This window comes from Schistocerca cancellata, chromosome 3, assembly GCF_023864275.1.
Source record: "Schistocerca cancellata isolate TAMUIC-IGC-003103 chromosome 3, iqSchCanc2.1, whole genome shotgun sequence".
NCBI lineage: Eukaryota > Metazoa > Arthropoda > Insecta > Orthoptera > Acrididae > Schistocerca > Schistocerca cancellata.
In genome coordinates, this window is record NC_064628.1 from 506,969,805 (window position 1) to 506,994,044 (window position 24,240).

Here is a 24,240-nt window from a genome sequence, read left to right on the forward strand (position 1 = left end):
CTTGCGGACGACCACATGGCTGCCCGTGTGGCATGTTGCCAAGCAATGTTCACGCGCAACGACAGCATGAATGGGACTTTCTTTTCGTCAGTTGTGACAATGGATGAGACGTGGATGCCATTTTTCAATCCAGAAACAAAGCGCCAGTCAGCTCAATGGAAGCACACAGATTCACCACCACCAAAAAAATTTCGGGTAACCGCCAGTGCTGAAAAAATGATGGTGTCCATGTTCTGGGACAGCGAGGGCGTAATCCTTACCCATTGCGTTCCAAAGGGCACTACGGTAACAGGTGCATCCTACGAAAATGTTTTGAAGAACAAATTCCTTCCTGCACTGCAATAAAAACGTCCGGGAATGGCTGCGCGTGTGCTGTTTGACCAAGACAACGCACCCGCACATTGAGCTAACGTTACGCAACAGTTTCTTCGTGATAACTTTGAAGTGATTCCTCATGCTCCCTACTCACCTGACCTGGCTCCTAGTGACTTTTGGCTTTTTCCAACAATGAAAGACACTCTCCGTGGCCGCACATTCACCAGCCTTGCTGCTATTGCCTCAGCGATTTTCCAGTGGTCAAAACAGACTCCTAAAGAAGCCTAAAGAAGCCTTCGCCGCTGTCATGGAATCATGGCGTCAGCGTTGTGAAAAATGTGTACGTCTGCAGGGCGATTACGTCGAGAAGTAACGTCAGTTTCATCGATTTCGGGTGTGTAGTTAATTAGAAGAAAAAATCGGAGGCCTTAGAACTTGAATGCACCTCGTACTCACACTTTTTTGAAACAGAGCCACAAATTTCCACACATTGCTGTCGCAGCGTTTACAGTATGAAACGCCGAACTCTCTTGACTCAAAAATCCACACACATAATGAGTTCTACTACCTTTAGAACTGTCTACTGTTAAGAAGCTCTTGTTTATATTTGCTTCTGATCAGCAGTTACGTAGCACAGAGCTTTCTCTAAATTACTGTTTCATGTAAATAGTAGTGACCTCTTTCTTCTGATATAGAGAAGGTGTCCGCAATTTCATGCAGTTTACTTGTCCACTACCATATGTGCACTCTCTCGACTGCTTCGTTCGTGGTTGCAATTTTTCGACATCCTTCGCGGGATCATCTTCAAGAGAAGTTTGTGCAACTATTGAATTCAGTCCCCCACTTTGTAACTATCAGATTAAGTGACATAATCAAGTCTTCAATTGGCGTTAGCGTTAAACCGTCTAAAACAATACTAAGACAACCTGGCATTTCAGTTTTTAAATTTGAATGATGTGTACACCACCACCTTCATAAACTGATATTTCACATGCGTTTTTGCACAAAATATACCAACACAAAACAAAACGTAAGATATGTGAGTACCATCTCTGCTCCAAATTCGAAGTACAGTACATTCTTGCCTATTAGTGATTTACGAGCTTCCTCAACATCACTCGTCCTTGTGCTCTGTTATGACGACCACCACCAATTAAGCAAGAAGGTTTTCACACGCAGTGTTTACATCTGTTTCTTGGTCACAACAATGGACCTCTTCTAACGTACCAATGAGAATCGTCACAGACCCAAATAGTCCCAGACACACTATACGAGATTAAAACTGGGCGATTTAGTGGGCCAATCTAAGTGTGATAGGGTGCCTGAGCGTTCTTCAAACCAGGAACGCACGCTTACCTAATAAGATGGATCTGTCCACAGCATGCTCATTACTTAGTCGTAGAAGAAAGGACAACATCTGATCATCGAGAATGTTGATATACAATGAGGTGCAGAAGTCATGGGATAGCTCCTAATATCATGTTGGACCTCCTTTCGCCAAGCGTAGTGCAGGAACTCGACGTGGCACTGGCAACTTAACGCAAACACCGCTGCTCTAGTTCGTCAACGGAAGGCATTGACTGTTGTCCGTGCTGAGACGTAATATGCCTGAAATTTGGTGTTCTCGATACACTCTTGACACTGTGGAACTCTAATACTGAATTCCCTAACGATTTCCGAAATGGAATATCCCATGCATCTAGCTCCAATTACCATTCCACTTTCAAAGCCTTAATTCCCGTCGTGCGGTTATAATCGCGTCTGAAACCTTTTCACATGAATCACCCGAGTACAAAATAACTGCTCGGCCAATGCACTGCCCTTTAATACCTTGTGTACGCGATACTACCGCAATCTGTACATATGCATGACGCTACACCATAACTTGTGTCACCTCAGTCCAATCATTGTGATTTATGTTTTCGGTAATCCGAATGACTGGTTCCAAATCATGGTACGAAGGATATTCTCAAAACGTCACTGAACCACATACGGCCTAAACCAAGTCTTCCACGCACAGGTGGCTGAGCCTCTCGTAGGGGCCATCGCTGCATACTCCTTGTATCATTTGGGGGAAAAAAAAAAGCAAGACCCATATCAGCTCTTGTTTAGTTTGTGTGTTGTTTGGGCCACTTAGGTACCCTACTCGAAATGTCCATTTCATACATGTACCTTTGCAGCTTTCGTTCGGAAACTGGTTGAGATGCGCCGGCGTCTCACTGACAACAGCTACTCCATTCAGGTTTGAAAGCGGTTGTCATTGACAAAGCGTGGCATCTTCTCCGGTCTTTGTCGGTTAGCATATTTTTACGAGCACTGTTACAAGGCTGCGAGTGTTGCACCATTCCTTTGAGACACGTTAGACATTTCGCGTCGATACAGCAAACAAATCGGGCACCTCCATTCATATTGTGGTAACGTGCACGTCCGAAAACTCTAGTTTCTTTCTGCCATTCGGTTAGGTCTCCACGCCAGCCCTTCTTGCTGTGGTTATTCCATATAGCCGACTGACACTTACGAAGGTGCTTTCGTAAGACTGGTAGAAAAAGAAGAAAAATGTTTGTTTCATACTCAGCTCACTTCACGATGTAGTCTCTTTTGAGGGACGTATACTTGGTCCAGAGATCCTCCAGCTCTTTCATTCTATTGGAAAATATATTCTATCTAATTCTGCAAAACACTCGTTTAATGGAGCTATCACTTCATTTGATGAATATTTCTTCCCAGAAAGCTCAAGTTTAAAGTTAGGAAACAGAAAGAAGGCACTCTGAGCTAAGTCTGGTGAACAGAGTGGACGAAGAACCAATGCAAAGGCCAGTTCACACAATTCTGTCATTGTTACCACTGATGTGTGGGATGGTGCATTCTGGTGAAAGAGCACTTTTCAAGCATGCCAATCCTGGTTTTTTTCAGCCAACGGAAGTTCCAAACGGTCCAAAACTGTAGCATAAAAGGGTCGCTGATAGGGTTCTGCCTTTTTCCAAGCAAACTAAGGATTATTTCTTGGAAATACTAAAAATAAGGAAAAAAAACAGGGGCCATCACATCATCAGCTGACAAAACTGTCTGTCTTGTTTGGAACATTTTTACCGGCCTTTGGCCATGCCGTTTTGACTCTGGTGTGTAATAATAGATTCAGGTTTCATGAACAGTTTCAAATCCGCGCAAGGAGTCTTGCGGATTGCGATTAAACATCGCCAGACATTATGTTGAAACGTAATGCCAGATGCACTTTTGGTACCCTGTGAGCAGTTGCGGCAAACACCTTGCACACAGCTGCTTCGTGCTGGATATTATGCACTCAGTTGAGATGCCTGGAGTCTCAGCAATAGCACGAATTTTTATTCGGCGGTCTTGCATTACCAGATCATGGATTTTGTCCATCGTTTCCTCTGTGGTGACCTCAGTTAAGCGGTAGGAGCACACTTCGTCAGCAGTGCTTGTCCAACCATGTTTAAATTCATTATTAGTCAATGATCTTTAAAGATGGTACAGAGTCCGCGTGACAGTCATACAGCTGTGTTTTGATTTGTGCGGCAGTTCAACCTTTCAAATGAAAATGTTTAGTAACAGCACGAAACACTGTTTTCTCTATTTTCAATTGCAGTCCATAGACTGACCAACTCAGATGGGTGTCAACGATGAACTGTGCGCTGTATATTGTTCAAATTCTTTATACAATTCTTGGAATACTCACACTTACCAATCTTGAAGGCCCAACAAATATGTTCCACTCTTTCATGGAAGTTTACCAGATTTACCAAACTGTTCACGGACACAGAATTTCACAGTAATGACTTAGGTCCGTGGTGGTAGGTCACATAGCCGCTTGGTGTCATTTCTAATCCCACCCACTTCGTTCAAGATTGGACAATGTGCTCCGTTTATGTGGTTACAAATAATTTGTCTGGTGATATCACTTGTGACAATGCTAATAACACTGGAGTAATAATTATATTCCTTATCATACACGATCAATTATTTATATTTCTAACATTACTGAAACTGATTTCTTCGCTCAGCAGAATGATGTCTGTACAGATAATTTCTCAGACGTTGTATGATTGGATATAAAATGGTATGTTGAACCCAATACAGGCATGTAAAACGAACAAATTTTAAGAGAAGACCCGTTATTCGTAAGCCGCTTGTAAAATTTAAAAGTTTCATAATCACTATTAATTATCAGGAGGGCTGAATTAGAATTATTCTTGCCGATCCCGGCGTAAACAGCTTCTCAATGTCTGGCAAGATTTCTGGCATGTTCAGCTGGTCGGTTACCGAGGTCGTCTCAACCTTTGTCCAATACGACCTTCGTCCAGAAACACCTTTGTTCGGCGAGAGCACAAAGACCTTTGAGAGAGATTGTGGTTGGTAGGCACAAAAAAGTGAAGAACTCAGATAAGGAGTTAAACATCACCACTCGCCTGTCTGTACACTGCAATCTGATAGTGGTTCGTTCAAAGGCTAAGTGGTCGTTACTTCCATAAAAATTATGAAATTGTGTCTAATTAACGTCAAATCTGTTTCAGACTACTTAAGGAATCTTACATTTCCTCAGTTCCGTTCAAAACGATATGCTAAGACAATGAGTCATATTCTCACTGCATCGCTTCTCCACACAATCTGTACTGTTTGTGAAAACTCTTGCGCCTGTTACAGTTTTAGTACAATTCTATTACTTTAAGTATGGCAGACAATTTTTCCACGTATTATTAACAATGTTACAGTAGTACAAACGCTTAGCTAATCTCTGAGAATGAACAGCTTGCTGTCATCGAATGGCCACTATCCCTAGCATTCTAAGAACTACGTAGAACTTAGGCGTTCATGTCCGTTATGTCTTTCTGTTGCTGCCACATCAAGAGAACGGCACTCTTGTTGACACTTTGTGGAATGCGTATTGTTATCTAGCAGTAGCACACAAATTTCAGTTTCGCCGGCGCTCATTTCTAACGATTTGTCCATTACCAGACCAACCAAATGCAGTCATGAGAATGGTTATGGAAAAGAAATGTATTGACGTGCCATTTTAGCATCTGTAGGTAATTTTTAAGGTCATGCTGTGCAACTAACATTACTTGAATCAGATGTGTGCGTGGGTTTAAGGGAGTGTCATTCTGACAAAACAATTCGAATATTGAATTAATGGCTTCTATGGCTGGACTTATCTCCTTTGGTTGTTTGTTATTTTACACAATTCGCCATTTTCAGCGTTTAACTTTCACGTCAATACTCTTTACTGTGTACATTACATTTACTTCTGAAATGGATTCAGTACACGCATCTAAAAGTTATGTATAAACTAGGAAAGTCGCTATAACAACCATCTGTAACATTCACAAACTGGCCGAAAGCGACCAAACCCTCGATACCGAAAAATCGTTCAGCGAAAAAAAAAAAACTCTACAAATACAACGGGTGGACATAAATACCGTAACCAAAATCACAACACAATACGGTGTAGTAAAGCCGTTACTAAAAACAGCTTCCATTCGTTTCGGAACGAATAAATACAGGTTCCTACATTGTTTTTAAGGGAATCTTATACCATTCATCCTGCAAAAATAGTGACAAGTTCAGGTAACAATGATTGAAGTGAATAGCGATCACATTCTGTCCGAAGTAGACCACAAAGGCTCAATATTATCTGGTGACTGGTGGCCGGGGAGATGGGGGCAATTTATCCCTGTGCTCACAAAACGAAGTCCTGGACGTTGCGAGCTATCTGAACAGGGGCCCTGTCGTCTTGAAACGCCGAATCACCACTGGGAACAAACTTTGTACCATGGGATGGACTTTATCACCAAAATGGTCACAATCATTGGCAGTAATACGACCTTTCTAAGTAACAATGGGGCCCATGGAATACCACAAAATGGCTACCAAATCACCACCGAACCACTAGCATGTGTCACGCTTGGGACATCAAGTCGACCAAAAGTTGCAAACAGTTTGCAACAAGATTTATTCGAACAAATGACATACTTCTATTGCTCCATATTCCAGGTTTTATGGATTAGGCACCACGTTTTTCTGGTACGGGCATTTGCCTCACTGCCAAGTGGTTTTGGAATTACTGGTGCTAGGAGGGTTCGCGAGTGCGACGTTCAGTTCTGCAATGACTTTCGCAGATCGTCTTTCTCTTTAATTTTCGTCACCCAGCCTATTCAGTGCCCGCCGGTCACGATCAATCAGTACACTGTCGCCCGAGTTGTGACTTAGCGGATGATAGTTTTCCGCCCTACCTGTATGCAGTACAAGTCTTCAGTATGGTGCCTTTTGCAACACCGAACACTTCGGCTACCTTGGTTAAGCTAACACCCACCTTGCCAGCACCAACAATTTGCTCACGTTCTATGTCACGTAGCTCCGACGTAATGTAATCGCAGCTACACAGAAATTTATTCTAACCACGACGGATTCTTGCAACATACTGAGGGCGCTGTACACGTGCCGTTTGTGCAGCGCAAACTGCAGGCTTGGCCAGCATTTGCATTAAAAAAAAAATGTTCAAGCATACATTTTTCGCACTGTTTCTGGATTTTCGCCCAAACACTACACGTGATAAATTGGCCAATAGCTGCCTCAGATCTAACACAACTGTCAGATATTTTCGAAATTTACGACAGTAACAAACTGCCTTTCGTGTTGTACTACCTCATAATCCACTTTGACTGACGAATTTCACTTTCCTTTTCCTACGCAGTGTTTTTCTGTATTTAAAAATATACTGATGTGGAATTGTTATGTACGCACCACAACACGAATTGCTAAGTCGAGACCTGTCATGGCTTCATTATCGCTTTTCTTTACCTTCGATTACGACTAGGTCGATTATGGTAGCCAATTGCTGCCCAGGTATTTGCGTACAAAATTTAACTGAAATCACTGTAGATAATTTGGAGGAGAATTACATTGTTTCAAAAAGCGGACTTTAGAAGCCAATTCTAATGCCTTGCAAAATGAAAGTCATTCAAGTGAACGCCGTTATCGGGTGCACGGAATATAAGCAATTTAAGTATACCTGTGTATACTGTACGTAACTGAAGTGAGAGGACATGTGATTTCACGAAACTTTTAGTTTTCTTTCTACTGCAAAATTTTCCATAAGGCGTTCTACATTTTCAAGGCTCTGCAAACAAGCATTGCAATATGGAGTATGTGATTTCATAAGCCCTTTCCGCACTGATACACGTTCCTGTTCTAAATAACAGGTACAGACTATTACGGACTTTGAACACATTTACCCAATAGTACACCCCTGATGATGACGTATACACTGCTCACGCACTCCAATGATCATTACAAGTACTAGATTTCCGAAGCACTAATCTGAGAATCTGAACTACTACTTCAACCAATATTTAATTCTGACATTCAGGTGTCATGTCATTTATGCCATTTATCTTCTACCTTTGGGTGCCAGCATATTGTTGAAACAAAGTTTACTTTATACACTCTTCATTATCTGTTGGTCCATCTATGAAGGAAACGCTTCCCAGTTTAGATTCTATGCCCACCCTAATGCAAAATATTCATTATTTAGAGGGATTATTTTAAGAGTGCTTTTCTAAACTCTACCCCAATTTTTACAAGTCTTTTAGTTTTGAAGCTCTAACAGCACACGTGTTTGTAGACTAAATTACCAGAACACAATTACGTTTGTACATAAAGTGATTAACTCAATTAGATTTGCAGGGACATTATTTGATTTCTCAAGATAAGCTATATTATAAAGGAAGTAAGTTGTGTTCTTACAGAATTCAACATTCAAGAAAATGAGGAAAAAAATTTTTTTTCATTTTACACATCTAGTTTCGTACGACCAAAATTGACACCACAAAAGTTAATAATATGTCAAATGAAATTTACACTTGTCCAATGCAGACAACAAACTGCTTAACATATATCAGCATAATCAACAGTATAACGTATGAATTAGTTTTTTCCAGAAAGTACACGACAGAATGTAACGAGTGACACACGAAGGAATTCTTCAGTTTCAACTTTAAAGAGTGTATGTTGTTACTTCTAAGATGATGTTGCAGTAGATTACTGAAAATTGATGCAGCAGAATGCTTCACACCTTTCTGGACAAGAGACAAGGAGGTGCAATCCAAATGCAGATTGGCTTTCTGTCTAGTATTAGTTAAGAGACTGCCAATTCTGAAGAATAAGCTTCTACTATCAACAAAAACAAAAACAAAAAAGATCTTAAAGGAAATATCTACTGAGAGGACAATGTCAGAATCCTCAGACTGAAACAAGGGTTGACAAGATGTTCATGAACTTACATCACCCATTTCTTGAATTGCACATTTCCGAGCCAAGAACATCCTTTTTGAAATGGAGGAGATACCCCGGAATATAATGACGTACATCATAAGCAAATTAAAATAAGTAAACTAATTTTCGTGTTGAATTATCACTTACTGCAGGTATTGTCCTAAACCCAAATATAACAGCATTCAGTTGCCCCTTAATATGGGCTTTCCATGACAGCTTATGATCTATCTGGACACCAAGGAGTCTGAATTGTTCAGAATCACTAGGCTAAGCATAAGCCCATTCTGTGTAATCAAAATGTCAGTTACTTGAATTGTGTGAGGGAAAACTAAAAACAGATTCTTACTGCGAATTATCATTTAGCATTTATTTTCTACAAGCCATGAATTTATGTCTTTTAAATGCACTATTTGATGCACTGCATACGTTGCACTACCAAGCTAGTGTTATCAGCAAACAAATATTTTAGAATCACCTGCAGTACAGAAGGCAGATTATTTATACATATACAGGGTGCCCAGGGGGAACTGTCAATACTCAGGGTTATGGGAGGAATGCTCATTTAAAGCAAAAAGCTTTGAATAGACATTTGCCCTAATCCAAATGGTTTCAGAGATAGAACACATATGATTTACATTTTTGTTTTTGGCCCAGTGATGCGTACATATCTGTCTTACCCACCCAACCTTTTTAATGTTTTATTCTAGCCCAACTTAACTCACTGTATTCAACCTCTTTGCTTGTGATGTCTTTCTGTCACTAAACTAGCCCACTGAATGTGCAGTTGTCCATGGTGAAACTGTGCGAAGGACAGTTCCAGTGAAAAGTGAAGTAAACTGTGTTTGCACACATGCTGGCTAAAATGCCACACATGTACATTAATACAGAATATGCATATATGGTGTATGTTTAAGGCTTCTGCACATGGTGGTGCTCCTGTTTTTGTCCAAGAACACTGTCTACATTTTCAGACATGCCGAATTCCTCACTGCAGAGTGTTTACCAAAGTTTTTAGCAAGTTGCATGTAATAGGTACTCTTCCAAGTTTCTTCTAAAAGTGTAGTTCAGCAACCTGTGCAAGAATAGTAATACATTGTTGAAAGGGTACAGCATAGTCCCACTACCAGCACACGACAACTTTCTGCATGTATGTCTCCCACAAACTTGTGTAACGGTATGACGAATTTACGTGCGCAAAACTTTTACCCATTTCACATCCAGCACGCCCACAATATTAGCACTGGCAGTAATGTTACACGAACCTAAATCTTTTCACCGTTCAAACGACAACTGTCATTTACTTCTATTCATATTATTCATTGATGCAGCACATTTACACAAGAGAATTAATGACGTCTATTATAAATCGAAAATCCACTTGCTGCAGAGGAAACCAATTTCCAAGCTCATTTTTCGATCAGTGTTTACGGCGGCACAATCAGTAATATGTTGAGAGGTGACTCATTTCGGAAGACCAAATGATGGGATAGAATTACCTACATTTTTGGAAAATTCATTTGTAGAACACACTGGTTCGCATCTCATGGTCTCGCAGTAGCGTTCTCGCTTCCTGAGCACGGGGTCAGGGATTTTCACCTGCCTCAAGATGACTGGATAGTTGTGTCCCTTTCGTCATTATCATTCATCCCCATTACGGTCGGAGGAAGGCAATGGCAAACCACTCCACTAGGACCTTGCCTAGTATGGCGGTGCGGGTCTCCCACATCGTTCCCCTATGCTCTGTTAAGGAGTATGGGACTACTTCACCTCCACCTCCACCACCACCACATACTGAGAATGTTGCTTTGCCCATGCGGACTGCACTGTGCTTCCAAGACGGAGTGCCTCCACGTTTTACCCAGATACGTAATGGAACATCTCATCCGCACTTACCCTAATCACTGGATTGGTCGTGGTAGTACAATTAATTGGCCACCAGGATCACCAGACCTTACATGATTAGATTTTTCTTTATTGGTTAAATGAAGTCTGAGGTGTACTAAACAAAAGGAACTGCTTGGTTGCATCGAGGAGCTGTAGTCCTCATTTGGGAATGGGCAAACGCACTCAGACAAGCAACACAACATGTTCTCCTAAGTGTGCACAAATGCACTGAAGTTAATGAGGGAGTTATTTAAACAGTTATCGTTAACTGTACAACAGCTGCAATGCAGTGTGTACAATCATACCTAGAAGTGAATGTGTCAGCAAAGCAGGTTATTCAATCGGCTTCGAACAAAACAGCTGTTTCATAAGATGCCGTAGTGAATGCTGCTGATTTTGTGATATTTTCTTTGAATGAGTGTCATGTCTGTTTAGCTCACTGAACTACAAATGAACACAGTGAGAAAAAGCGTTTTTTTTTTGTCCTTAATTTTTAAAAAGTTGTTTAAGTGGGTATTATGTGGTTTAAAATGGAGGTCATCAACATTCTTCTGAAGAACATAACCTGTGCTCTGATGGTAAGTAATAATTAAAATTTTAAATGGACACACAAATCTAACTTTGTTTGATAAATACAATAACCTGCAACTGAGCTCCGGATTATTATTTATTTACAGATAGTGACAAAGATAAAATGTATGTACCTGGTGATTAGATATTGAATGAATCAAGAAGTAAACAGAGGGGATTTGGTTTTGGCTTGGTTCCTCTTCCTGTTTTGGATGGTGGGAAGAACTACTTGTCTAATGAATTAAACTAATTATGACCTAATGTAACAGCAACTGTTAATGCTGCAAGAGTGAACTTAACTTACAAGCGTTTTATTGCAGAATCTTCACCAACTGACTGAAGAGATGTCAATGAGACTGCATAAGATGATGCTTACTCTTCCACACCGATAATGGATCACTGTTCCAACGGAATTAAGAAAGGAGAGAAAGAAAAACATAAAAAATTAGGTGCAAAATACAGCCTATGTGGTTGGTGAAAGAGTGTGCAAAGAATTTTATTTACTTAACTTTGGATGAGTCTAATAAGAGGACTGACAATGTTGTATTGAAAAAACTAACACCGGTGTTTCACCTAAATATCAGAGAGGAAGAACTAAATAATCAGCTCCCACAGGAAAGAACTGATTGGTTCCTGTGCTGGCCATCTTCGCAGCAAATTAATATATACTGCTGGAGTTTAAAAGAAGAACTCCTTCTGCTTGTTGTACATTAATTTTTTATTATTTAACTTGTGCAATGAAACACTGAGCCTACAAGGTATCTTCAGTGGATGTCCTGAACTAATATACAATTTTTTCATTTGCACATATAGGTTATAGAATTAAAATAGTTCATTAAAGTTTTTATAATAAAATGTGAAGGTACTTACGAATCAGCATCTACCGTAATTCATTATTAGTAAGCCAAACAGCTTTCTCTCTTGTGGCAAGGTGGTTGTAAGCTTGCAGTTTTCCTTGTGCTCACCGTTTTCAAAATAGAGCACTGTAACTGCTATTTCCGTGTTTAAAATTTCATTCATTACTGTGACGTCAGATCCCTTAATCGGGCAGGTAAGTTAGAAAATTTAAAAAGGGAAATGGATAGGTTAAAGTTATAGTGGGAATTAGTGAAGTTTGGTGGCAGGAGGAACAAGACTTCTGGTTAGGTGAATACAGGGTTATAAATACAAAACCAAATAGGGGTAAAGCAGGAGTAGGCTTAATAATGAATAAAAAATGGGAGCACGAGTCAGCAACTACGAACAGCATAGTGAATGCATTATTGTAGCCAAGACAGACACAAAGCCCACACCTACCATAGTAATACAAGTTTATATGCCAACTAGCTCTGCAGATGACGAAGAGATGGACGAAATATCTGATGAGAAACAAGAAATTATTCAGATGCTGAAGGGAGACAAAAATGTAATAGTCATGGGGGACTGGAATTCGACAGTAGAGAAAGAAAGAGAAGCAAAAGTAGTAGCTGAATATGGAATGGGGATAAGGAATGAAGGAGAAAGCCACCTGGCAGAATTCTGCACAGAACATAACTTGATCATAGCTGACACTTGGTTTAAGGATCATGAGAGAAGGTTGTATACAGGGATGAGGCCTGGAGACACTGGAAGGTTTCAGATAGATTATATAATGGTAAGACAGAGATTTAGGAACCAGTTTTAAATTGTAAGACATTTCCAGGGGCAGATGTGGACTCTGACCACAATCTATTGGTTATGAACTGTAAGGTAAAACTGAAGAAACTGCAAAATGTGGGAATTTAAGAAGATGGGACCTGGATAAACTGACTAAACCAGAGGTTGTACAGAGTTTCAGGAAGAGCATAAGGGAACAATTGACAGGAACAGGGGAAAGAAATATGGTAGAAGAAGAATGGGTAGCTTTGAGAGATGAAGTAGTGTAGGTGCCACAGGATCAAATAGGTAAATAGCCGAGGGCTAGTAGAAATCCTTGGGTAACAGAAGAGATACTGAATTTACTTGATTAAAGGAGAAAATATATAAATGCAGTACATAAAGCAGGTAAATAAGAATACAAACGTCTCATAAATGAGATCGACAGGAAGTGCAAAATGGCTAAGCAGGGATGGCTAGAGGACAAATTTAAGGATGTAGAGGCATTTATCACTAGGGGTAAGATAGATACTGCCTACAGGAAAATTAAAGAAACCTTTGGAGAAAAGAGAACCACATGTACGAACATCAAGAGCTCAGATGGAAAACCAATTCTAAGCAAAGATGGGAAAGCAGAAAGGTGGAAGGAGTATATAGACGGCCTATACAAGGGCGATGTACTTGAGGGCAATGTTATGGAAATTGAAGAGGACATAAGTGAAGATGAAATGGGAGATGTGATACTGTGTGAAGAATTTGACAGAGCACTGAAAGATCTAAGTCGAAACAAGGCCCCGGGAGTAGACAACATTCCATTAGCACTACTGACAGCCTTGTAAGAGCAAGCTATGACAAAACTCTCCCATCTGGTGAGCAAGATGTACGAGACAGGCAAAATACCCTCAGACTTCAAGAAGAATGTAACAACTCCTATCCCAAAGAAAGCAGGTGCTGACAGGCGTGAAAATTACTGAACTATCAGTTTAATAAGTCACAGCTGCAAAATAATAACAAAAATTCTTTACAGATGGTAGAAGGTGACTTGGGGAAGATCAGTTCGGATACCACAGAAATGTTGGAGCACGAGGCAATACTGACCCTTACTTACCTTACAAGATAGGTTAAGGAAAGGCAAACCTACGTTTCTGGCATCTGTAGACACTGAGAAAGCTTTTGACAAGGTTGACGGGAATACTCCCTTTCAAACTCCGAAGATGGCAAGAGTCAAATACAGGGAGCGAAAGGCAATTTACAATTTGTACAAGAACCAGATGGCAGTTACAAGAATCGAGGGGCATGAAAGGGAAGCAGCAGTAGGGAAGGGAGTGAGACAGGGTTGTAGCCTATCCCCGATGTTTTCAATATGTATACTGAGCCAGCAGTAAAGGAAACAATAGAAAAAGTTGGAGTGGGAATTAAAGTCCATGGAGAAGAAATAAAAACTTTGAGGATGATATTATCAGTCTACAGTGGAGTGTGTGCTGATATGCAACTTCCTGGCAGATTACAACTGTGTGCCAGACCGAGACTCGAACTCGGGACCTTTGCCTTTCACGGGCAAGTGCTCTACCAACTGAGCTACCCAAGCACGACTCGCACCCCATCCACGTGTCTGATAGTTGCGGACACACAATTTGTGTGTCCACGAGTTAAAAACTTCTATGGCCACGATGTCCACGTGACAAGGGTCAAGCTTGGCAAGGTAAGCAAGAAATTGCAAGCTGCTTACTAAAACACATTGAGAACTTACCATCTACTGTCGAACACACTGTCCCATTTAGCAATAACGATGGAGGAATAAGTAAGACTACTGTAGTCATTAGGTCTCGGTCATATGTTGTAGCGAATACCCAGACACTGTGTTTATCACAATTTTTTGTACCCTTGTCGTTCACTTATGGAGTGTGACTAGGGTTTTGCTTTTATCAAAAATTCCAAGAAAACATGTCATAAGGAGGTGTTTGTCCCAGAACACTGGTAAAGAGTTGTAGCTAAGGCCAGCGGCAAATTTATCGTAGTTTTTTGATATGAAGAGTAACTTCTTTAACTTTGAAGGCTCTTTAGGCAAATACCTCAGATCAAAGACAGTGCGGCATTGATCGAAAAAGGTTGTAGCCAGACAGAGCAATGTCTGGAGAATACTGAAGTTAGGGTAAGACTTCCTGTTTCAATGTTTCCAAGTACATTTTCAATGGGTTCTGCAACAATGGGTCAAGCATTGTCATGCTACAAAATCACGTTTTCATCTCTATCATTGTATTGTAGCTGTTTATCTTTCAGTGCTCGGCTCAAATGCATCAACTGCTTTCGATAACAATCTACTGCCACTGTTTCCATCAGTTTCAATAGTTTCGAAAACCTTCTCCCTTCCACCACCCTGCCAGTCTCTGATGTCAAAAATCGCTGTTCTTGGAGTGATGAAACCATTCTCTGCATGTCCTTTCACTAATAGGTGCCTCATGGTAGGTTTTGCCCAGCGTTTTCTTAGCCTCAGCCACAGATTTCTTCAAGTTAAAGCAGAAAATTAAAACTTCTCACAGATAACTAGGATTGAGCTTATGTATTGACATATTCAATTCATTCTATTGGAATGACTGTGCCCTACTATTGATGTAATGCAGGACAGAAAGAATGTCACCATTGGTCGTAATGTCATCTGTCTTTTATTGCATTGCAGATCCAGATACCAACTGACAGTGCAGCTATCATCAGTATGTAATTATAATGACACACATTCCAATCTAACTCAGTCACGTACAGCAGCCTCCGTTTAACTAATGCTTATACTACCTCAGTTAGATTGGAGTATGTGGTGTTATAATTATGTTCAGTCTATATGACTATCTATAACACACCGATGAAAGCTGCACTGTCAGCTGAAATCTAGATCTGCAACACAATAAAAAAGAAATATGACATTACAGCTGATGCTGACCTCCTTTCTGCTCTGGATATTCGATCAATAATAACTTAAAGATGCAATCATAAATCAACTAATATTTGGATGGTGTTATGGTTAAGCTTACGACCTACCCCCTGCACCACCACTTGCCGCTACTGCCGTCCACTGCAAATTGGCGGAAGAAAAATTCTAGACCTAATATTATGTTATGTTCTAAATACACTTGGGATTCTAACTAAATTTTGTTTTCGTTTTCCTCCTATTTATCTTTCCCAAGTATCGAGCAGGTACATCAGACACTAAAAATGACTGGTGTGTCTGGCAACATATGCTGCACAAATCTGATTGCCAAAAACTTATACAACTGTAAGGAATTTGAAACTTCACAGCAGCAGTGTGTTGCACTGGATTTTAAGCTAGAAGAAATTTTTTAAGAATTCAGCCCATCACTTACATGTTTTGAGTTTCGTAGAACTATTTTGTGCAAATGTCATACGTTGGTTTCTGTGAGAATCTTGATATTTCTTACTCCATGCATCCTTACGTGAACTGCTGTTCCATTTCAAAGGAATGTATCATCAACATTAAAGCACACCACCAAAATACAGTAAAAGTGGGGAAAATAAAATTACTTGCATGTTCCACATCACCAAGAAGTTCATTTCTTTGACTATGGGTATAAATTAACTCATCATACTCAACCAAGATGCAGTTCCATAATTTATTTTCTCTACATCCCCACTCTGTCGAATGAAGTCTGCTAACACCAATTCAGTCCTCGCTCCATCATGTGAAGTCTGCTAACAATAAATTCATAGGCACCAATGTTTCAAGCTTTGTTATGTACTCACTAACCCCTTTCCTGTTTCCACTCATGGATGCACTTACTCTCTCCGTAATAAGCAATAGCCTTTAGTGTTTCAAGTTTCCATTAGAAGTGTAATATAGCTTGATTCTGCCAGTATAGCAGTTAATATAAATCCAAGCATAGGGAGAAATGTTGTTATTAAAACATACAGCTTCATTCGTGTAAGGTCTGTAATGTCAGAGAGGAGTGAAGAGGTGACAGGACACCTTAATACATGGCATACATTACCTGCATTGTGGTAGTAGCAGCATGCCAGGCTCAACGTGACTGATGAAATCCATGAAAAAAGGTAACATTATCAAAAATGAACTCTGTATGGTTCAGTATGATACCTTGAGTATAAAGGGAGTCTTTCCAAGATCATAATATGATGTAGTTATATGGAATACAGAAGGTAGAATACTCTTTTCTGCTGCCCAGCTTCTTCACCATTTTTTTCCTCAGGATCCAACACACCATTCTATTACAGATTGTAGGAACTACCATTATTCCATAAAATTTATCAGTGGGTCAACAAAAGCTCTGCTGCATATGGCTTTTTATTAATGCCAAAGAACTTTAGAGAATAATTTAGTTTTGAACTGAACCTCTTGAAATTTTTTTAACAAAGTGAAAGTAATTTATTTAAAAACCACTTCCTAGTGAATGCTTTTATCTTAATTTTACTTGGAGATATTTCAAATAGTGTTGTTAAGTGGCCCAAGATCGTGGCATGGTTCACGATTTGAGCAGCCGTTAGCCTGGACAACAGTGTGTATGGGCAAAACCTTTCAATCGTCTAATAAAAAGCATGATTCATCTGAGCTAGTGACACATTTCCAGTTATCCACAGTCCAATCTCCATTATCTCAGGCTCACTGCAGCTGTTAATCACTACATTTGTTGGGCAAACATGGGAACACACAGGAGTCAGTCTGCTGCAGAGTCCAATGTTTAACAATATGCACAGATTGTTGTGCTCCAAAACATTTATGTCTGCGTCACCACTGTACACCCTTGTCAGATATGACACACAACACTGCCTATCTTGCATTACATAGTGGACATGTTTCTGACCTAGTTCTATCACAAGGCACTGACATACAACACCTTGTCACCTATTCATGGTTTCGATAATCCTTCAACCACTTTCCATAGATGATCACAACGGTAGAATGCGAACAGCTTCACTGTTTTAGAAATGTTTGTTCCCAGGTGTCGGGCCATCACAATCTGCCCTTTGTCAAAGCTACTCTCATCAGTGGATTTTGCAATTTATGTTTCCACATCCTTGATAGATTAACTCTCCATTTATCTCTGCTCCAATATGTGACTGGGCAATGGATATGATGCTTTGGCTCATCGGTGAATTTTAGAGCAAACCATTTTTTTCCAGTTATGAATGTCATCCATATAAAATTTAAATGTTATACTTGATAAGGAACAATCTAAATGTTACACATGATAATGAACAATCTCAATTTACAGTGTGTGCTGCTCTGTTGGTCACTTACCTAGGCTTCAAAATTCTATTTCTGACACAGATTTATAACAAACAATCTTTAAACACAAATCACTTTTTCAGATTTTGGAAAAGCTTTCAATCGACTCAACTGACAAACTCTGGGCAATAATGAATGCCAATGGTTATCCACCATACCTCAAAGGCTATCAAAAGCTTATATCATTTAACAGAAATAGTAATGAATGAACAAGAGTGACTGAGATGAGTCAAGGAATGACAGTTGTTCTCTCCCACCTGCTATTTTTTAAAGATTTATACTGAAAGTGTCTTCTAAAATTGGAGAATACACTAAGCATTCAAAGCATTCAGAAATTAAGTTAGATAAATACACTAATGCGCCGGCACAGTAGCTCAGCGTGTTCGGTCAGAAGGTTAGCTGCCCTCTGTAATAAAAAAACTGAGTTAATGGATCAATAACGAACTGACACGGGTGTTTTTCGACGTCCGCCGAGAGCAGATACAACGAACGAAAACTAACAAAATAAGATTTAAAAAAAAAATGTAAGTGAATTACTATATATGGATGATAAATTAACAATGAAGAAAGTGAATACTCCCTCCAGCTAGCAGTATATCAATTACACCATTTGTTTACAGAATAACACCTCCAAATTACACAATATTTGGCATAATTTATGGCCTTTCACAGTAAATACCCTATATGGTCTAATATTGTAAATAGCAATGAAATAATTGAGCAGGTGCTACATCTTAAATATCTTGGCTGTAAGATACATTATGATTATGATAATGTTTAGATTATAAGCTGTAAAAATTTGAAGGAATATAAGGAATAATAAAGTAACATTTGTCTACCAGACACGAAATGATACTAACATTAAGTTTTATAAAACTATAGCAATGCTGTTACTGTTGTATGGAACTGATTTTGAGCAATGAGAAGAAAGATAACATAAGGAGCAATGTGAAAGTGGAGGGCAGTATAAGAAGAAATTTTATTAAAAAAAAAAGGATTACATTCAAAATATGTTGAACACACATACTATCAATAAGGTAAGCACTGAATAGTGAAAGATGTGAAATCTTGTAAAAAAAAAAAATTGCTATACTGCAATCTGGAAGGAAGGAGGTGCAAACATCAATCCAGGGAACTATGGACACAAAATTTGTGGAGACAGCACAGGCAGACACCGTACCAAAATTATTGAAAATTGTGATGGAGTGAACGCAACAACCAAATAAGAACACATTATTCAGTCAGTTGTTGTATTGAATGTTGACTGAATTATTCAATCTTCTTTTCTTCAAGTGAAGCCATTTTTTTCCTTTTTTAGTCAAAACACGCATTCATTCTTTCAACTGAAACCACCGTTCAGCATTTTAGGTGACTGAATGACATTTATTCTGCAGAGTGAAACAAGGCAGTAGTACTTCTATTGGTTGAACCTAAGCAGCGGTAGTCATTATAGGGTACACATACCACCAGAATTTATCCTTACTCAGGGTATACTGTAACTGAAGATATCTCAGAATAGAACAAAGTTAAAACAAGCCTTTTAACTGTTTTATTTAATTATGTAGTGAACACAGTAACACTTCTTTGTATTATTTAAAAGTAATTAATATATTTCTGTGGATTAGGCTGTTCTACATGCAATTAATGTCTAACTATTTAAGCTTTTGTCTTGCCATGGATACAAACTTGTGTGTACATGAAGAAGGATGGAACATTGTCACACTTTAGTCACAGTTTGCATTCCACTATACTGAAATGCTGTGATGATCATGTATTGACATCATCTGAATCCAACACTTAAACATTTATTCTGCTATTCATTAAATTTCTGTACAGAAAATTGTGTCACTGGCTATGTACAAGCAAATCACATCCATGCACATAAACCAGTCCACATTTCACAGACTGCAAAAACAAACATAGGTAGTTTATGAATAAATAATGTTCACGTTCTCAGACTGGTTCCCTAATTTCACAATTAAACATGTCTCTAGCTAATACATAAATAGTCTGCAACCAAGTTCACATCCTCTGCAACAACAGGAGTGGCAACTGCACTCATCTTACAACAGACAACAGATTTTTTTGGTGTTGTTAAATCACTATTGTTGACTGCACTTTTTGCCATCATTTCTGTTTTTGTCATTATACTTTTTTTTATTGTGTGTCAGGTGGTAGCTTAAGTTTAGTTGTTCTTCAATGTTTATTAACAGTACGATTACATAACACATACTCAGTTGCTTGTGAATGCAAAAAATTGCATGACTGCATAAAAAGCAATCCACATGGTAAAATCTTTGCCACACATAGTATCTGCAAGGAGGATACATATTCTGGAAATACACTAAAGAAATTCCAACAAAATTAATGAATGACATTTTTCACACAAATATACTTCCACAAATGGCAGAATATGCTTAAAAAGAAAGTGAATACATCACTAAACCATTACAAAAACTGTTCCCTATTTGCTTTCTATCACCACCACCACCACCACCGCCACCCTCAGCATTTAACAAAAAGAGAATTATCGGTGATGGGCGCAATAAACAGGAAGAGAGAGACAGAGCTTCAACGAATTTAAATTATGAAAGTAAATGTTCATTTACTTAAACATTAATTTATGATGTATCACTATTTATTAAACTTATAAAGCTAACCAAAACTTTAAATTCAGTGTCAGAAGAATGAAAATTTTTTGTTCATGTCAAAACACACATACATTCTGAGAACACTTCACTTTTAGGTCTGTTTACCTATTCTCAGTATTTGTCTCTACAAAATTTGTCAACCCTAGTCATGGCTCATTTATGCTTAAAAGAGATCCACCAAGTAGCTAAGAGGAAACACTCTGCCTGGAGATGCAGTGAAAGCATTCATGTGAGTCAAGTGACCATCCCAGACTTGTCGTTACTTGTCTCAAAAGTGAAACCACAAACCCAGAATGGGAGAGAAATATTCATATAGCTGACATGGCAGTAGAGACTAGTTTCATTTGACTGAGAAAACAGACTGGATGAAAGAACAAGCAACAGGACATTCGATTTTTTAAAACCAGTCTGTTATCCCATTTATACGACAATGACAACTTATAACAATAATTAGCTGGTACTCCAGTGTTTACCTTTTCTTCCTTAGTGTACAGAGGAATTTACATACTTGTAATTTAGAAGCAGGTCTGTCATCAGTACTTACCTTCGCAGTCAGGTTCCACGTAGGGAGCGTTGCCTTCTGTGTGCATGTGACAGACAGTAATGTCCTTCAGACAGTTATTTTTGCCATGCTCAGTCATCGCGTTGACCAGGACGGTCGGCGTTGCTGCCGCCCCCTGGACAAATACGGTGTCACCTGTCACACAAGACCAAAGGCAACTGTCATGGCCAACGCTTCTTGCAAACAATAAAAACATCTGTTAAATTAAAATGAAAGTCAGCGTTGGTCGTAATATTGATGTTTTATTGATGGCAGAATCGATTTCCGATCACATAGTGATCATCTTCAGTGCTGATATGTACAAATTAAACTCAGACACTGGTATCAAGTTATCAATAACCAAAACCGAGAAGCGATCACAATAACCAATATTGTGATCGCTTCTCAGTTTTGCTTATTGATAACTTGATACCAGTGTCTGAGTTTAATTTGTACATATCAGCACTGAATATGATCACCATGTGATCGAAAATCGATTCTGCCATCAATAAAACATCAATATTACGGCCAATGCTGACTTTCCTTTTAATTTAACATACATGGTCATTGTGCACACAGTACTCCATGGAGTTGGCAATCAAAAAATCATCTGTGCTAGTAACTAAGTCATTTACTGTCTAACAGAGCTTACAATACATAACATACCTGAAAGTTGACAGAGTCCTTTCACATACTCATTCTATAGATGCTGCTTTGGGTTTGACGATTGGTTGGTCGGCTGGTTGAAGGGGGAGAGGGGGGGGGGTGGTTAAGCAACTAATCAGATAAATCATCACTCCCTCTTTCAAGGGGTAGCCCATTAACCACCTAAATTTAGTGTCATGTAGGAGTGGTAAAAATCGAGGCCCAGAAAGCAGCAATGATGACAATTTGAAGAGAGGTAAAAGTATACGAGTCCGGTACGTCAGGTAAAAATCGAGGCCCAGAAAGCAGCAATGATGACAATTTGAAGAGAGGTAAAAGTATACGAGTCCGGTACGTCAGTAGGTGGGAGAGCACATGAGGGGTGACACTGGTCTCATCTGTTGCGAGAGGCACCCCAACATCTGACCCTACCAACCTCATGTAGGGGTTAGAGTAACGGAATAAATAATGTCTGCTAGCTGGGAGATTGATAATAGTATAGTAAAATAAGGTAAGAGAAATTATAAAGTAAGTAGGGGCTGTGTGCAGCTGAGGTTGCATGGTATCTAGCATGTGGCAGGAAGGGTTATCCCTCCCACAAGCCTCCCATAATCTGTTACAGTGAAAGTGTAAAGATAAGGATTGAACCCACATTACCAGAAGAAGTGCAAAAGTTTACTCAACTGTTCTTTCGTCTTCAGCTAGCATCAAGGATACGGAATCCCCTAAGGTCTTTTCTTCACCAATGAGCCATATGAAGGGGACTCTTAAAAAGTGAAACTGGGTGCAGCAGAAAAGGAATTAACCTCACCTAAAAGAAATTTAAATAGAGAAAAAAAGGAATAATGACAGGGAGGCCAGTAAAGCATAAACAACTGATACTCCACCCATAAATCGGTGACGTCGTGAATGCGGTGGAAATATGAGCCTCAAGAAACTACAAACCAATGTCAGTAACACAAAAATATTTGCAAAACCGTAAAATTCACGGAATCTACAGCAATAGAGAGCTGGACGGGGAGGTGGGGTGGGAATGTTCTTGTTACTAATGCCGTCATAACATATTAAAACGACAATATCAGACCGTAGTGGAAAAAGAGAGGTTTTCATCAGGGATGTAAATATAACTGTTATATGCAACACTCATAATGCCCGTAATGAGATTTGTTAGTTCCGACAACTTACAACTGTTGTGTCACCGTACAACCTAATCTAGGTCTTGGGCTACGTAAGAGATTCCGCTGTCAACGCAATACCATTAAAACATAAAAAAAGGGGAGCCAGCAGTAACGTCACTATCCAGAACACGGGGTTTTCGAGATATACTGGCCCTTCACCGAACTTGTGACGTCACACTAGTCGGCTTATTCGCCACACTTCGCGAATGCTCGACTCCGTGCTGGGTCCACGGGAAATCAATATGAAATTGAGAAGGTATCCACTTCTGAAATTAATTTTTTCGTGTGCTATCGAGAGCTGCATGCATTTAAACGCGCAGTCAAGAATTATTGAAATAATTGCTCGCTCCCCGCCGGATACGGCTGCTGGCTCGTGGGCCTCGTCAGAACAGTATGACAATTATCGATATCTTCAATACGCTAGCCTCTCCTCTATGCCAGAGATTCCCCAACTTTTTCTCTGAAGGAACGCTGACAATCCTGGTACTTTGATGGACACCTAGTTTATTTTTACCGTACATATATTTTTATATGAGAAAAAATTGGTTTATTCAATTTTAAATCCTGAGTGATAACACAGAAATCATAATAAAATTTCAAAAAATAATTAGTACCGTCAAAATGTCGAAAAATGCCATATGAGTAGTTTTTCGTGGAGCACTTACTCATTTCCTGCAGAAAACCAGTGTTCCACCGAAAACAGTTTGGGAAACCCGGCTCTAGACCTTTATGGGTCTAGTAAACAATACGACCTACCGTAAGTTATCACCCACAACAACTGACCGTTGTTTTGTAAAGAAATGATACGAAGGAAAAACGTAAATACGCCCCCCTCCCCTCTATTTGGTCGTTTTAGTGGAGACTTTATTCATTACAGAATTCCCACACAGTTCTAGAAATGATTTCCTGTGATTCCACTAAACTACTTAATAATAATGTTTATCGGTATTGTTAGGTGCTGTTAAGTAGTTTTGGATATGATGTACGCTTTATTCAGAGTGAGTGATAACCTTTTCTACATTTTGAAACAATGTTTGTTTTACATGATGTCGCTATTCAAGGTAGATTAAGGTTCAACATGTCGTCCAGAACAATAGAGATGGGGAAATAAATCAAGTATCGTTTTCTTAAGGAACCATCCTGACCATGGCCATAATCGAATTACAGGAACTAAGAAAATCTAAAACCGGATTGCCAGACAGAAAAGTGAGCATCGCTTCTTCCCAAAGCGGGTCGAATTCGTTAATCTTTACGTCAGCTTTGTAGCCATTAATTGCACCACACAATTATACGTCAAATCGT

At 39.3% G+C, this 24,240-nt stretch overlaps 1 protein-coding gene across 1 annotated transcript in view; it reads right to left on the bottom strand.

The window, feature by feature from the left end:
* Positions 1–24,240, bottom strand: part of LOC126175286 (4-hydroxybutyrate coenzyme A transferase) — a 140,637-nt gene that overhangs the window by 93,918 nt on the left and 22,479 nt on the right. Inside the window, exon 2 of the mRNA XM_049921950.1 lies at positions 21,119–21,271. Within this exon, the coding sequence (XP_049777907.1) occupies positions 21,119–21,271 (153 nt within the window). The remainder of the gene's footprint in view (positions 1–21,118; positions 21,272–24,240) is intronic.